Source organism: Apteryx mantelli, chromosome 1, assembly GCF_036417845.1.
Source record: "Apteryx mantelli isolate bAptMan1 chromosome 1, bAptMan1.hap1, whole genome shotgun sequence".
NCBI classification, from domain to species: domain Eukaryota; kingdom Metazoa; phylum Chordata; class Aves; order Apterygiformes; family Apterygidae; genus Apteryx; species Apteryx mantelli.
Window position 1 is genome coordinate 100,132,308 of NC_089978.1, and position 14,228 is coordinate 100,146,535.

General features: G+C 41.9%; 1 protein-coding gene across 1 annotated transcript in view; it reads right to left on the reverse strand.

Moving 5' to 3' along the window:
* The window catches only part of UMODL1 (uromodulin like 1), a 57,642-nt gene extending 45,769 nt beyond the window's left edge, over nt 1-11,873 (reverse strand). The window contains exons 1-2 of the mRNA XM_013955257.2: nt 11,798-11,873; nt 5,706-5,948 (exon numbers count right to left, since the gene is read on the reverse strand). Of these exons, the coding sequence (XP_013810711.2) occupies nt 5,706-5,948; nt 11,798-11,873 (319 nt within the window). The remainder of the gene's footprint in view (nt 1-5,705; nt 5,949-11,797) is intronic.
* Nucleotides 11,874-14,228: the final 2,355 nt, after the last annotated feature.

The following is a 14,228-nucleotide window of genomic DNA, read 5'->3' on the forward strand; positions in this document are numbered from 1 at the left end:
TCACTCAAGTAGAGTTAGCATTAGACACACAAGAGCCTTTGACAGTGAATAAGGAGCGCCCCCCAGGCCTGATGAAAGGCTGACTCCCTTACATCTTGCAGGATTTATCCTGCTACCTAATGTTCATTTTGCATCATAGACCCAGGTCTGTAGTGACAGGCTAAAACAAAACAAAAAAGCCCAACCTTGTACAATTTGACTGAAGTTACTTCTGAGTCCAGCAAGTCTCCACACCTGTTCTGCTTGCCAGCACGGACCAGCAACCTCTGCTTTTGGCTCAGGCACCTTGGGAAGTGTCTTAGGGGCTGGCACTGCAGATCATTCTCTGAAACGGGTCCTACTGCTAGAAATCTCTTCCTGATTTCTAGTCTAAAGCTCCAATAATTTGCGATATAGCCTTAGTCACCCCTGAATGATTCTTCTACACATTCCCAGGCTCGTGCAGTTGCTCCATGTTAACCTCCCACAGAGGGAGGCAGGTTTGGAGGCAGGAGGCTTGCCAGGGTGACAGGCTGTGTGAGCAGGGCTCTGTGCTCAGACTGCAAGGCCAGTTCCCAGTTCTGCAACAGACCAGCTTCATGTCCCTTGGCAAATTGCTTAACCAGTTTGCTTCCACCTGATGCTGGGGAAAAGGCTGAGAAATTAACCCTCTGCCTACCGCCTCTGGCAACTCTCTGAGCCAGGGAGCCTCTCGCACTGGGACCTTGCACAGAGACTGGCACCGGGGGACCTCTCACAAATATACCTTACTATTCAAACTAAGTGAATTCTGGTAAGCTGGACTCAGGCATGCAAACCCCTCCAGCTCCAAGATTCAGTTCAAGCAGGTTTGAGGTTCAAAGTAGTTTTTTGCACACAAGTCTTGTTTTTTTTTTTTTTTTAGCATGTTGAACTGTGATATAAAGAATTTAAGAGTCACGCGCAATCTCAGAAAACACTATTGAATCCTGGCCGAGTGCCGCACTACCCATTTATCTAAAACCTAAAGGTCATCATTTTTACATCAGCGGAAACAGGGAAGGATTCACATCACATTTCTGCCTCATCATACCAGATGCACTTTGAAATTCAATTCAGGCTCTCCACCTCGATCATCTTGGGGACAGTCACCCAGAGCTAAGCCATCTGCCAAGTAACATTGTAAGCATCAGGGAGCAAGCTGGCAAACACCTCCATCAGTCAGATAAAGCATAGATTTTTCTCCTTCATTATTTGCATAAACTTAGAGAAGTAGAAATGCAGTACTCACTGCCTAGCAACCAAAAGCTCAGTTACAAGCCTATCAATACAACAGCCGCAGTGTGTGCTGAGACCACAAAACTGGGGGATCTCCTAGGAGGTAGATGCTAGGGGATACAATTTGCTCAGCAGTAACCTCCCTTCCTCTCTCTCCTTGCACCCGGAGCAGTCAGTTTTCACCCAAAGGGTGCAGCACAGCTAAGGATGAAAAGCCTGCATTTGTCTTAGGCATCAGAAGGTGGAAGCAAACCTATGATATTATAGAAAAAGCTTCTGGCAAAGTCTGTTACAAAGACAGTCTGGTAGTTTTTGTTATAGGACCCTGTTTTGAGGCTCCGATGGAAATTCTCCATCCTTAGGGTCCATCCAGGGCTTAATCGGAATGGAGGGCAGAGTCAGGATGTGCTGGTTCAGTGTCTGACAAAATACTTACTGCCCTTTCCTATGAAAAGTCATATTATTCACCAGAACACATTCAGGAGCCAAGGGCTGAAATTTGGCAAGGATGCAGCTATTGGACAACGGAGCTACATGGCCTTTGAAACACAAAAACAGTCTGTGCTGCTTTTTCACCTTACAGTTGGTTTTCTGAAAACCTTAGAAAGTTTTACACACAAAAAATACTCTGATTGAAGAGTGGTCTTAACTTTTCAAATCAAGTCCTCTCAAATTAACGAATTTCAGGATTAAAGTTGTTCTTATTTCAACCTTTTTGTATACATATGCCAGCACCAGCCTTCATCACACACTCTTTTGTTCCCTGGCTGGGGATCAAACAGGGATAGATGGTAGAAAAGTAAATAAGGAAGGAGCCTCTTGCCTGCAGCTCTCCTGTTTCATCTTACGCAGTAATATGGAAGGTGGGTGGCAAATGAGCCAACAAGAAGAGAAGTAACCATCTTACTGATTCAGGCAATGGAAAACTAGCCTGGAGAATTGGACTCTGTCTCTGCCTAAAAGAATTCCTGCAAGATGCTGAGAAAGTCACTTACAAAAAACTCATAACAACCTTTCAGATACATGGGTTTTGCAGGCTCTGGGAACCTGACCTGCAGCCCTGGGAACCTGACCTGCAGCCCTGGCATCTGCTTAGCAAATGTGGGATTCCTTATAGTCACCATCGAAGACACTGGGCTCTACACTCCAAACACGTACAGTTGTTAAAGGCAGCACTAAGTGCCCTGAAGAAAGATCATACCCTAGATGTCTCAAAGAGGCCACACAAAATTATTTGATCTGAATTGCTCTGCAGCTCAGTTCCTCAGCTGTAAGACAGAGAACCTCCCTTCCTTCACACAGGCTTCATGAAGATAAATACTGTTTGTGAATCACTCCAGGATTTACCTCAAGAGGTGATAAATAATTCTCTATTCAGAGAGAGGCTTAGCAGAGCACTCAACCACAGAGCGAACACAGAGGCCAGAGTGATGCACCGCTGGGAAGCTCATTAGAAGGGCTTCCATCATCTCTGAGCATGACATGGGAACGTGGTTCTTGGGGCAAGGCAGCAGAGGAACAGGTAATTAAAAAAAAAACAAACAAAAACGTGCATGCATAGGCACAGAGAGTGAACAAAAATTGTATTTATTTAATTCTAACTTTAGAATTAACCCTAGCATTTCCTAACTTTTAGATACTTGACTTTGCAATCTGAATTTAAAAAAGTTAAAGTACTTTCTCTCTGTGTCTGTGTGTGTATAAAACTATCTTAATGGATCAACAGGCAACTAGTGGGAAATACTAGAGTAACTTGACTAATGATATAGGTATTTGTGCCCCAACAGTAAAGAAATAAGAAAAGCAGGGCCTGTCATATCCCAAGCAGGGGTAAATGATTCCTTCCAAGAAGAAAAGGTGGGGAAGTGGCCAGAAACAGGTTATTGTGAAAGGTCATGCTGACCTTTCACCTCCTAGTACGATGGAGAGAACGCCAGCATGGATAACATCAAGACGAAAATAACAGTAGTTCAACAGCACACCACGCAGTAATTTCAGCAGTTCCAGTTTCCTCTTTTCATCATTTATTTAAGACTGTGTCTAGACAGTGCATTACTATTCACAGAATTTATGACTAATGCCCTGAAAAGCAAAGATACCGGAATAATCTAAACAGAGAAATCACCTAGAAACCATACAAATCCTTTGATGGTTTAAATTATTCCCAAATTAAGTTTGACAGGAAAAGAGTCAGGATGATCACAGTATTTCATGGACAAACCTGCCCAGAGTGCATATCAACAATGTGGCAAATTGAACTTGAAATTCCATAGCTAAGCTTTGCAGGAGACTTTTAGTACTGGATGAAATAAACTCATAGACACCTCTCAAGCTTCCATATTTGCTAGAGATGCTTCTAAAATGCATATAATTATACTAGCAAAAAAATTTTTTTATGTGTAACCAAGCATGGAGTTTCTCATTCAAACAGAAAACCATAACTTGCTAGTCACTCTTCAACATTTGGCTGCCACGGATATTCTCTTGTGCTACAGAATTAAAAAAGCAATTTTCTCCAACTGCTTCTCAGCCTTGCCATTTGATTAATTTATTTATAGTGCAAATGTGCACACATGCATGTATATTAAAAGATCTTACTGAAGTGACTATTGAACATGAATTAGATCCCCTGGAGATTTTCACCAACCTGGAACTGCTGCTTGAAAAATACGTATTATCAATAGTCAGTCTTTTGCCAGTCTGACAAGACTACCTGGAAATACTGTAACCTGCAGGTCAAATTTTGCCCTGGTTGACATTTAGCAACAGCCACAGAAACAAAACAATAGCAGGAAACAAAAAATGAGGGATGATGTATGCCTAATTATGCTTTTATTCTTTTTCCCTACCAAATCATTTTAAAAACAAATAAAAAACAATGACTACTTCTGTGCTTCAGCCTTCCTGTTAAAAGCTTTTTCCTCCTAAAACAATATTCTATTAGCAATTACTGAGAAAACAACTCGGAAAAGTTGTTTGGAGGTTCATTTTCTAATACACTGAAGCAACTTGAGAGTAGGATGAACACATTCTTCTTGACAGATCACATGACAAGATATATGGCTCATACCCGCTCATGTCATGTTATGTGATCTGATGCAGGAGCAGCTTTGGGGACATTCCCATAGAAAGGAGTCACTCAAGTCATATGACCCAAAGGCAGGGCTAGGGCTGCAATAGGACCTTTCCTTTTTGATCGTTAGTTACATTGCTGATACTATGTAAATTCCTAGGACCATAACTTGAAAAGGGGAAATGGAGAAAATGCAATGTCATACTGAAAATATGAGACAAAATTCTGTCCTACAGAATTTTTCTGGATGCTGGAACCATCCAGTGCTTACCCAGCTAACCCAGGATGCCTGTTTAGCTTAAAAGCATATGGTTTTGTCCATAAAAGAAGGTTGCATGAATATAACTTGAATCATCTTCTGAAACAAATACAGACAATCCACCACAAAATGCTACCTGAACAATCTTTTTCAAGCATGATTTTTACTTGATTACAGATATTCTTAAAGGACTTAAAGCAAAATAAACTTCTCTTTTGCCAAAAAGGACTCATGCAAACCTTTTGCACCATTTTACTTCTACTGGAAAAACGTTGGCTTATACTAAAGCACCTTCCTCAGCAAACCAATAGCCAGAGGGACTTTGTCATAGGAACCTACCGGAGGGCCCTTGGAGGATTTCAGCCATTTTCCCCAAGGAATCACTTCTACTTGTGACTCTCAGGAATTGTGCTAAAATTAAGAAACGATTGTTGGCAACATATAGCCCTGATGGGGGAAGCGGAAAAAAGTTCCAGCTCGAGTCAAAAATTATTACCTTTTCCTGAGTAAGGAGTCTTGTCAAAAGCTCAACAGTTAGATCAGATCTGCTAAAGGGTTCACCAGTTTCTAGTCCTTCATGTAAACATGGCTTTGGGTAACCAAGGAAGCCCTGAGAAAATGGGCCCTGATATAGTTTTGATAGGAAAGTGTATGGTACCAATTTGCACTGAGACAATGAGTTGTTTGAACTCAACACCCAAGCTAGGGGAGCAGTCCAGAAACTGACCCTGCTCCAAATCAAGCTCTTACTAGAAATGCAACCTCACCCAGACCAGACACAGAACCACGCAAGGCTATGCGAGTCACTCCACTTGGCCCCACGTATTGGACTGAACCAGGAAAAGGAATGAGCTCTCATATGGGAAACAAGTAAAAGCCTTCCTCATGCTCACCTAGAACTTTGATTTTCTGGTGAATTTGTGAGAAAGGGTGACAAACAGGCAGAGTCCTGTGAATCAGGAGCATTAGTCTTTCATGTCTACACCTTAACATTTTGGACCAAGTCTACTGTAGTTTTTTTGCAGACTCACTGATTTCCCCTATTGCCCAGAACTGTATTAAACCTCAGTCTCAGTTTAAGTGAATCACCTCCCAGAAGAAGCACTTATTTCAACTATTAATCTGACTAAAACTTACCCAAAGAGCAGTAGAGTCCAACTTGTTCATATCCTTCACAGCAATCTGTAAGATTCGTGGTCTCAGGGACTTCAACAGTGTGATACTGCGTTTTATAGTACGTCCGGGGACAAACCATCCATGGAATCCATCCTCCACAGGAAATACTTTTCTCATAGGACTTTTGATAGGCAACCATTTTAAACACATTTCTGGTCAGGCTATAGTTGCACAGATGATAGCTTAGCAAAGAGAGACCTTTTTCTGGGGGGGAAAAAAGCAGAAAAGAAAGTGATCAGCACTAACTTTTCATCCCACAGCACAAGGTCCCTGCAGTGTCTAGTTAAAAAAACTGTTATGAGATAGCAGCACAAAACCAACAAGAATGAATGATTTCCAGGAAAGCTGATGTTAGGAAGAATATCACTTCAGAAAACGGACAGGAGAAAAAATTAGTAGTGACTGCTCATCATATGCATGATTTCAGTCATAAAAGGATAAAGACTGGCAGAAAATTCAAATAGTTCTCAGTGCCTTCATGTATAAAGCATAAAAAGGGCAATTTAATTCAAATAAGTGTAAAGGAAATTAATAAACATGCTCCAAACTTCAGATACGTGCTCAAGGACTAAGAGCTTCTAGAGTTATCTGAGGAAGGGTATTCCTCAAAGCACAAAAATTGGGGGGAAAAAAGCATACTATATTTTTAGTTAGGGACAAGAGAAGTCGAGTTTATATTCACTACTTCAGCTATCTACCACATAGTCATCTGTATCTAAGTTCAGCAGCCTAAATGGTCTCTATAAAGAGTAGAGAGGAATAGGCACTTCTAAGTCAGAGTCATCCAAGTATTTCAGGTGTCCACCCCAGGCTCAGGCCATCGAAGTGCCTGTCTTTCTCCACTGACTATAAATGGAACAAAGGATGAGTGACTTAGAGGCAGAGGAGTCACAGTAGATGTTTGGAAGAAGACATCCTTCAGACATTACTGTAGGCTAAAATTGGGTAGTCAGACATCATTGGGGAGCACTTTCAGGTGTCTGACAAAAAAGGTATTCTTGGAGCTTCTGTTTTGCCCAGCTACATTTGTAATAGGCAATGTTAGATCAGATCCTCTGAGAGCTGCTATGGTTCATTGACTTCAGTTTAAATGAAATCAGTGATAAGCTCATTAACTACATAATTTTATGCAGGTCTGAGAATGAGACTCAATTTCTAAGCTCTGAAACCAGCAATGATGAAGGTAGATTTAACATAGAGCAAACTAGTTTTAAATAAAGCATGTAACAAAACTGAAAGTACTTGCTCAGGAGCAGTTAAACAAACAAATAAACAAACAGGTAGAGTAAAAGAATGAGCAGTGAGCAACCTACGATCATGTCACTGACAACAGTTTATCTCCTGAAGAGGTATTATACAAGCCGGAGGGGCTGAGTCACCCTGTATCCCATTCAGGAAAGAGATGGAATAGAATTAAAAAGGTCTATGCTGTCCTTCAGATGAAGCAAAAGGAACTGCAATAAGGATAAACGTGAAGCAGATGCAGGAATTCAGCTAAGGCAAGATTGTTATTTTTGAGAGCTCTTAGGGACTAGAACCAGTCAACAGATAGACTGAAGTTAATGTAGTATACACAACAAACACACAATTAAAATATTTACAGCTTAGGGAATCAGAGAAGATGAAATATGTACAAAATAATTTTAAAAAATCAGATTCTTGGGAATCAAGTGCTTTCATTTCCAGTTAAATAAAAGATATAGGCAGAATTTGAACAGGACTGATATAAAGAGCTTTGGACAGGAAAATCCATTTTGTAGTACAAGGACAAATACCATAGGCCACAACAGGGTCCTGAAGTCGGCTCAGCTGAGTGACCTAAAAGGTCTTCCTCCAGCCTTAATCTTAGCAACTGTTCGAATAAGAAGAGCCTGAAAGACATCCCCTTCCTTAGAAGTTCAAAAGGCCAAGATGGAAAATAGATTTGGATCAGAAAGCAGTGGATGCAACATGGCAAGCACTTGTGGACTTCAGCCTTTCCCCGTTATCCATTAGTATCCCCCAATTTCCTAGGTAAAGGGGTGCTAATATCTCCCACTTGCACCAGCCCCAGAGCACATGCTCCTGCAGCCACAGAGCTCCACACACCCTGCCCTTCCCTGTTTCCACCCAGACCCTGGCTCTGTTCCCACAGGCACTGCTGAGCAGTCCTGAGGCCACAGGGCCCCATGTGGGTGCAGGGTGTGGGTGAGGTGCCCCCTCGCCCTGGGGCAACCATACCGGTGGCCCACGCTGCACCTTGCTCTGGCTGCAGGCAGTTGTGCTGAGCACCCTCTGTCCTGGGGCAAAAGGCAGCGTTAGATGCCAAGGGGCTGTCAGGCCCTGGGGGCCCCAGCAGCCCTTGCTGTCCCTGTTCTTCCACCCCAGGCCTCCTCCCACCCAGCCCCAGCCCCCTGTCAGCCCAGCTGGGGCCATCAGTCGGTGCCCCACAATGCTGCAGCGGTGCCAGCTCCAGCCCCACCATGGCCCTGCCTCTGCCCGGCCATGGGCCCCGCCTAATCCCGACTGTGGGCGACCACCCAGCCCAGCCTTGGCCCGGCCCCACAGAGGTGCCTGCTGACCACTGGTGCCGCTCCTGGCCCTGATCTGCCGATTGACTTCCCAGCTTGGCCTCAGCGCTGCCTGGTCACCGCGAACTTGCCTGGTGATCTCACCTCCTGGTTGAGCCTGCCCACGATCTCCGGCCTGCCCCGCTCCCTCGCTGGGGTGCCGCAGGATGGCCCCAGCTGGTGGGGCCCCAGCCCTCCCAGCCACCGTTTCCCCTTGGCTCCCAGTTTCCCAGCCCTTAGGGAGCAGCCGGTGCTCACTGCACCTTTCCAGGAACGCTGCAGAGAGCGCAGGGAGAGCTAGAGACCTCCCAGGAGGGCCCAGAGAACCACATGCTGCTGCTGAGAGCAGGTCAGCAGGAGAACATCGGGAATAAGGGCATATCCTGAAATCCCACTGCCTGCTTTTTCCTCCTCCCCAACCTCAGGAAGGGCACCTCTGTGTCTGGTCCCTGAGGCTAGCTCCAGAGACAGCAGCCTAAAGGCTTTTCTGTCATTAAAAAGCACTAGGGTTGTGCTTTTTCATTAAGAACAGAGTCAAGGGAGACAGGTGTGAGCAGCAGGAGGTGGGGACATGGCTTTTCTCAAGTCGAGGGCCTCAAACCTGTACCTTGCCTGACACAGAAGAGAAACCTGATGGCCAGGATGGAGGGTTAAAGGAATCACAAAAACCTGTATCCAGCTGCAGGACATAAGTGAGCCAGAGAAAGTAAGCTGGCCTCCCCATGCCTGGTATTGAAGGTATCACTCTGGGAGAGGGGTAAGAGAATAACTCTAGGTTCCAGATCAGAAATGAGAGGTCAAAGGCTGTTTATATTCAATTCATTTGATCAATTACCATTTCACCTAAAATGGAAGGCAGTGCCTTAGAAAAAACAGGTAGCCATCATTGCATCTTGTAAAGCATTCCCTTGGTACTTGTTAGGAGCGCTCTGAGAATATCTACCCCAGCAAATGCTTCTAGACATGTAGGCATGGAAAAACAAACAAACAAAAAATTGTTTCTGGACCCTGATCAGGCTTATATAAGTGAGATAGATACAATAATGCTTCACCCTATCCAGACTAGGCCAGCCCTGGAAGCATGCACAAAAGCATATCGGGGTCCTTCCCAATCTTGATTGCTTCCAAAGAGTAAGATAATGGTGGAATATAGGTGCTTCCAGGGTTAAAGCTGTGGCTGGAAGAGAAAGGGCTGAGAAGCTGGGCCACAGTTTTGGACCTGAATGGTTAAATACCCAAACGGGGATGGAAACAGTATCTAAATCATTTTGGATCTAGCCTTTATCTGAAGAATGTACACAAGCACCTGCTGGTGATCAAGGAAGGTGGGAGAAGTAGGACAACTTTTGTTCTATGGAAATAAGAAAGAAAAAGTATAGTATTAAGGAGTTAGAGTGTTAAAGTATGAAATCACGTTAGGATGGGGTAAGGCTATAAGAGAGAACTGTATAGCCTGACTCCTTGTCAGTATTATTCCTCCATTTCACTAGAGCTTGTATCATAGCACAGCTAAAGCAATGCAGGAATTCAAAGAGAGCAACCGAGTAAGAAGAATGTCAAAGATACGCGTCTCAATGCAGAGTTGAGGCTACAGCAAGGACATCGCACTGAAAAGGTAAAAATTCCACAGTCAACTGAACTGGCTGAGGCTTTACAGCAATGTGCAATGCAAATACAGGTATGAAACAAAGGGCAAAATGGTATAGAATTAGACACAATTTATAATTAGAAACTACAGCTGTCAGAGCAGATATGAAATCATATTTCATACTTAAATAACAATACTAGGCATAGAATGAAGCTGCCAAAGCCAAAAGAGCAGATTTGATATATCGCTATGGTGATACAAAGATACTTTCTCTAAAAGAGACAAGACTAAGGGCAACAGGATAAGGTGCAGTACCTCCACAAACCTTACTATCATTCATCACTCCCACCTAGTCTAAAGGGAGCTTTGACACTTACGGAGTTCAGTTATTTACTGACAGCAGTTTCTTCCTGAGCAACATTGCTTAGATCACTTTGGGCTCTTCAGCAAATTGGCTTTCAGTTCTTATTACCCCCACTTGTGGGATTATGGCACTATCAAACAGAATTAAACTGCACTGGCTGTTTTTCCATCAACACGCAGCTGAGGTCAATAGCAAAGTAGAAGGTAGCCACCTAACATTAGTAGTGCTACTTTAGGCCTTGGGCCTGTCATCTCTGAACTTCACGTTTTTATCTTAGGAATCACTTTCAGCACTGGCAGGAAAAATACAAATTTTATTATGCTAAGCAACAGCAAAACCAATTAAAGCAAACACTTTATTAAGAGAAACAAATGTTCATAGGAGAGGCTGAAAGGAAAGCCTCCTAAAGCACTCTTCATAGAATTCAAGGTCAAACCCAGATCAGGCCTGGTATCTGAGAGCATAGTCAAACAATCAGCAATAATAAAAGCTTGGAAGTATTTATGCCACAGACTTAGTTGCAACTCTGGAAACCTCACAAGAGCTTTTCAAGTGCCAGAAATGCCACTGTTAGTTTGAATCTGCAAAATCCTTTCTCATCTGAGCACAGCAGGAGTCAAAGACAAGGCCCTCTCTTGCATTGATGTAACCTCAAAGATAACCTATAGCAGTTTACTTCTGTAACCTCAAAAGTAACAGGCTCATAGAGGGAAGGTTCAAACTCAGCTTTAAAATGCAAAGGCTCCAAAACATGAAAAAAATGTAGATTAAGGACTTGTTTTCTAGGTTTTCCAAACTATTTTTAAAATCAACGCCATTGACTTCAAATGCCAGCAGAAGGGGGGTTCTGCTGACACCCATTCTATAGCTATATCTTTTTTTAATGTGAATTTGACAAAATAACCAAGAAAAATCTGCAAGGCTTTAAAAAAAAGTCTCGTATTTTAACTGAGACTTGCAAAACCACTTAATTAAAAAAGACAGGAAAAAAACAGCCAGAAATCACAATTTTTTCCCATCTAAATAAATTAAACTAGAAATTAAGAAAAAGTTATGATTTAATTTAGCAGTTACAACTTAGTAATTCGGTTAGGTTTTCCCAGTTACAACCCATACCATAGACAAGAGTTAAACAATATGTCATCCACAACCTCATTTTATGCATCTCCTGAAATTTCCCAGGTATACTAATACATATTTTCCTCAAAAAGTTAAAAAAGTTTAAAGTTTAAAAAGCTTTTCCATAAAAATCTGGACATTATTGAACATAAAGCAGCAATTCTACTCATTCATTTCTGGCAAAAAGGAAATGACAAGGCTTTTGCCTGAGGACTAAGAGATGGGGCCAAACGTGTTTTGGTTTGATTAGATTTTTGTTTGTTTGTTTGTTTAATTATCAATAGAGGATTCTTAAATGGTTTTTGAGACATTGCCAGCTCTCCAGAGAGAGGTCACCGTGGTTGTTTTATTTCCAATAAAGAGATATGTCACATCCAAACTAAGCTATCATACATAAAAGCCATGGTTCTCTGACAGGATTTCCATTACTCACCTGTAATTTCATTTCCCGTTCCCTGCTGTGTGGTTGCCCAGAGGATGAGAATAGAAATAACAGTGATCCTGCCCATTTTATCAGCCATGCTGGACAAGAGCCCTTCTTCTTGCTTTGTTTCCAAGGCAGTCAAGCTCAATTGTCTTTACTTCAGGCTTTTGGAATAGGGAAAAAGCTGCTCTGTTCTTGCCTTTTGCAGGTGGATGATAACTACTAGCAACAAAAACAAATAGGCTCCAGTGGGAATTTCGCTGGTGCAGTCTCCTTTGCACCTTCCCCAAGGAACCCGCCTCTTCTACCTGCTGTGCTTGGCCAACCCTCAGTCACTGTGAGAAAAATGCATTTCAAAATTGCTGATTTAGTCCATGTTTATCCTTCTGAGCACTTATTCCCTCTTGCACCTTGAACACCTAACAGCCAGGAGCCAGATTAGTATACACCTCAGCTGTCATTTATATATATATATGTTGAATTTTGTTTCTGTCCACACATCAGGTGATATTATATTTAGGTCCTGAAGGTTAATTCTGTACCTCAAAAACAAACTGACTAAGAGTAAAAGAAAGTAGATTATCTGTAAATGATTCTTCCTGAATTTGAGTTGTTTTACTATCTGTTCTCATTGTGCTCCTCATTTCATTTCAATTTTGGCGTAACATAAACTAGAGCAATGCTAGGCAAACAAGAATGCTTATTAGGCAGAGCATGTATCGTTATATTTGCAAAACCAAAATCCCTTTCTCTTCCTCATGTAAATCAGAAAGGCAGATTCCTAAGAGAAAGATACTTGCAGCTTTACAATGAGGACGGTTACTTCAATGCAACATCACTTGACTTATACAAAGAAAAGGAGTAAACACAATATGATATTTTATGAAGAGTTCACACTGATGTATGGAAAATCACAGGTGTGTTTCTTGGGGCTGATTTAACAAGTTCAGACCAGTACTTAATACATATAACAGTATCACAGACAAATTCATAGGCATTAAAGACCCAGATGAAAGGGAGTCAGAACTGCAAATTTTCTTATTTGTGTATTTTCAGAATATCAGCCACATCACTTCTGTAAAACACTGTCAGGCAGTTACCTTATCAGCACTTGCAAGCTAAGAGGGTCAGGCCGCTGGAGAACATGCAGGGCCTACAGGGGAGTCGGTGGATGGCTCAGGTCATCTGAGTGAGGGCAGAACCAGAGCTCCAAGTAGTGTTGAGGCACTTATGAGCTGTCCCTCTGGTCTGGAAGATAAAACATGAAGCTCATCAGGGGAAAAAAAAAAAGGAAAGAAAATTAAGATTTGCCCAAACTTCCATTGAAAATGTTTTTGGTAAAAATGGATATAGGAGAAAATTTCAACTGAAAAAAAAAACCCAAAATATTTTGGTTTGGAAACACTGCTGTTATGCCTTAGGAGAATGTGTACCTCAGCTCCCCTTTTCCTGCATGCACCGGTATGTCTAGTTAGGCTGCATCATTTACATCTCCTGTTAGCACAGGGAGGCACTATGAGAGGCCCAGGCCATAGACTTTGCAGAAGATGCAATCTGATTGGAAAATCCTACCTATAAAAAGAAGAGGACTTGAGTCAGTGAAGCACAATTTGCAAATAGAAATATTTCTCTTCACGGCCTTTTATCTTTTTTTCAATGAACAATCCCAATCTTCTGGGAAAAAAAAAACAATTTGATTGAAAATTTTCAGCTAGCACTAACAAAAATGATCTCTTGTCCTTAGAAATTACTTGGAACATTCTGCAAGAATAGTGTGTCCTGGCCAAATTCAAATACAGGTAATTCCAGACTGGCATCTGAATTAGACTGCATTTGGGGTCTCACACTTACTAGTCCAAATAGCTGGATGGCGTTGCCATATGTCTTAAACAGCTGCTGCTTTCCAGAGCTGGCTATAAAACAAATGTCACTGTCTTCACTGAGGGCTTCTATAACTGAACTATGATCCTCCATACCATATATTAAAGGACTAATATTCTAAAAGACTTAAATTCATGCTTAGCTTTATGACTATTAAAGAACATGGATAAAACTTTGCATATCAACAGCTCAGTCTTATGACTGGTGGCTGTAGCAGGCTTATATTGTGTGAGGCAATTAACAGCAAGTTACAACTGTGTTGCAATAGTAAATGAAATGGATCCTATATACATATGTAGAAACCCCTGTTCAAACAAAACTCTAAGTAAAGTCAGTAAGGGTTTAATCTAAATAAGAAATTGATACAAAAGGTGTGTGTATTCCAGGATTTATCCTACAATTTGCAAAGTATTTGGGGTTCTGATTCATATCATTTTTTCAGTGTTATAATCATTTAGGCACACAGCAACTTAGATTTTCAGCAATACAGATATCAGAGGACACCATTCAGAGAGACAATTAAGCATGCATCCTGTGCCTTTACAATCATTTACAAATC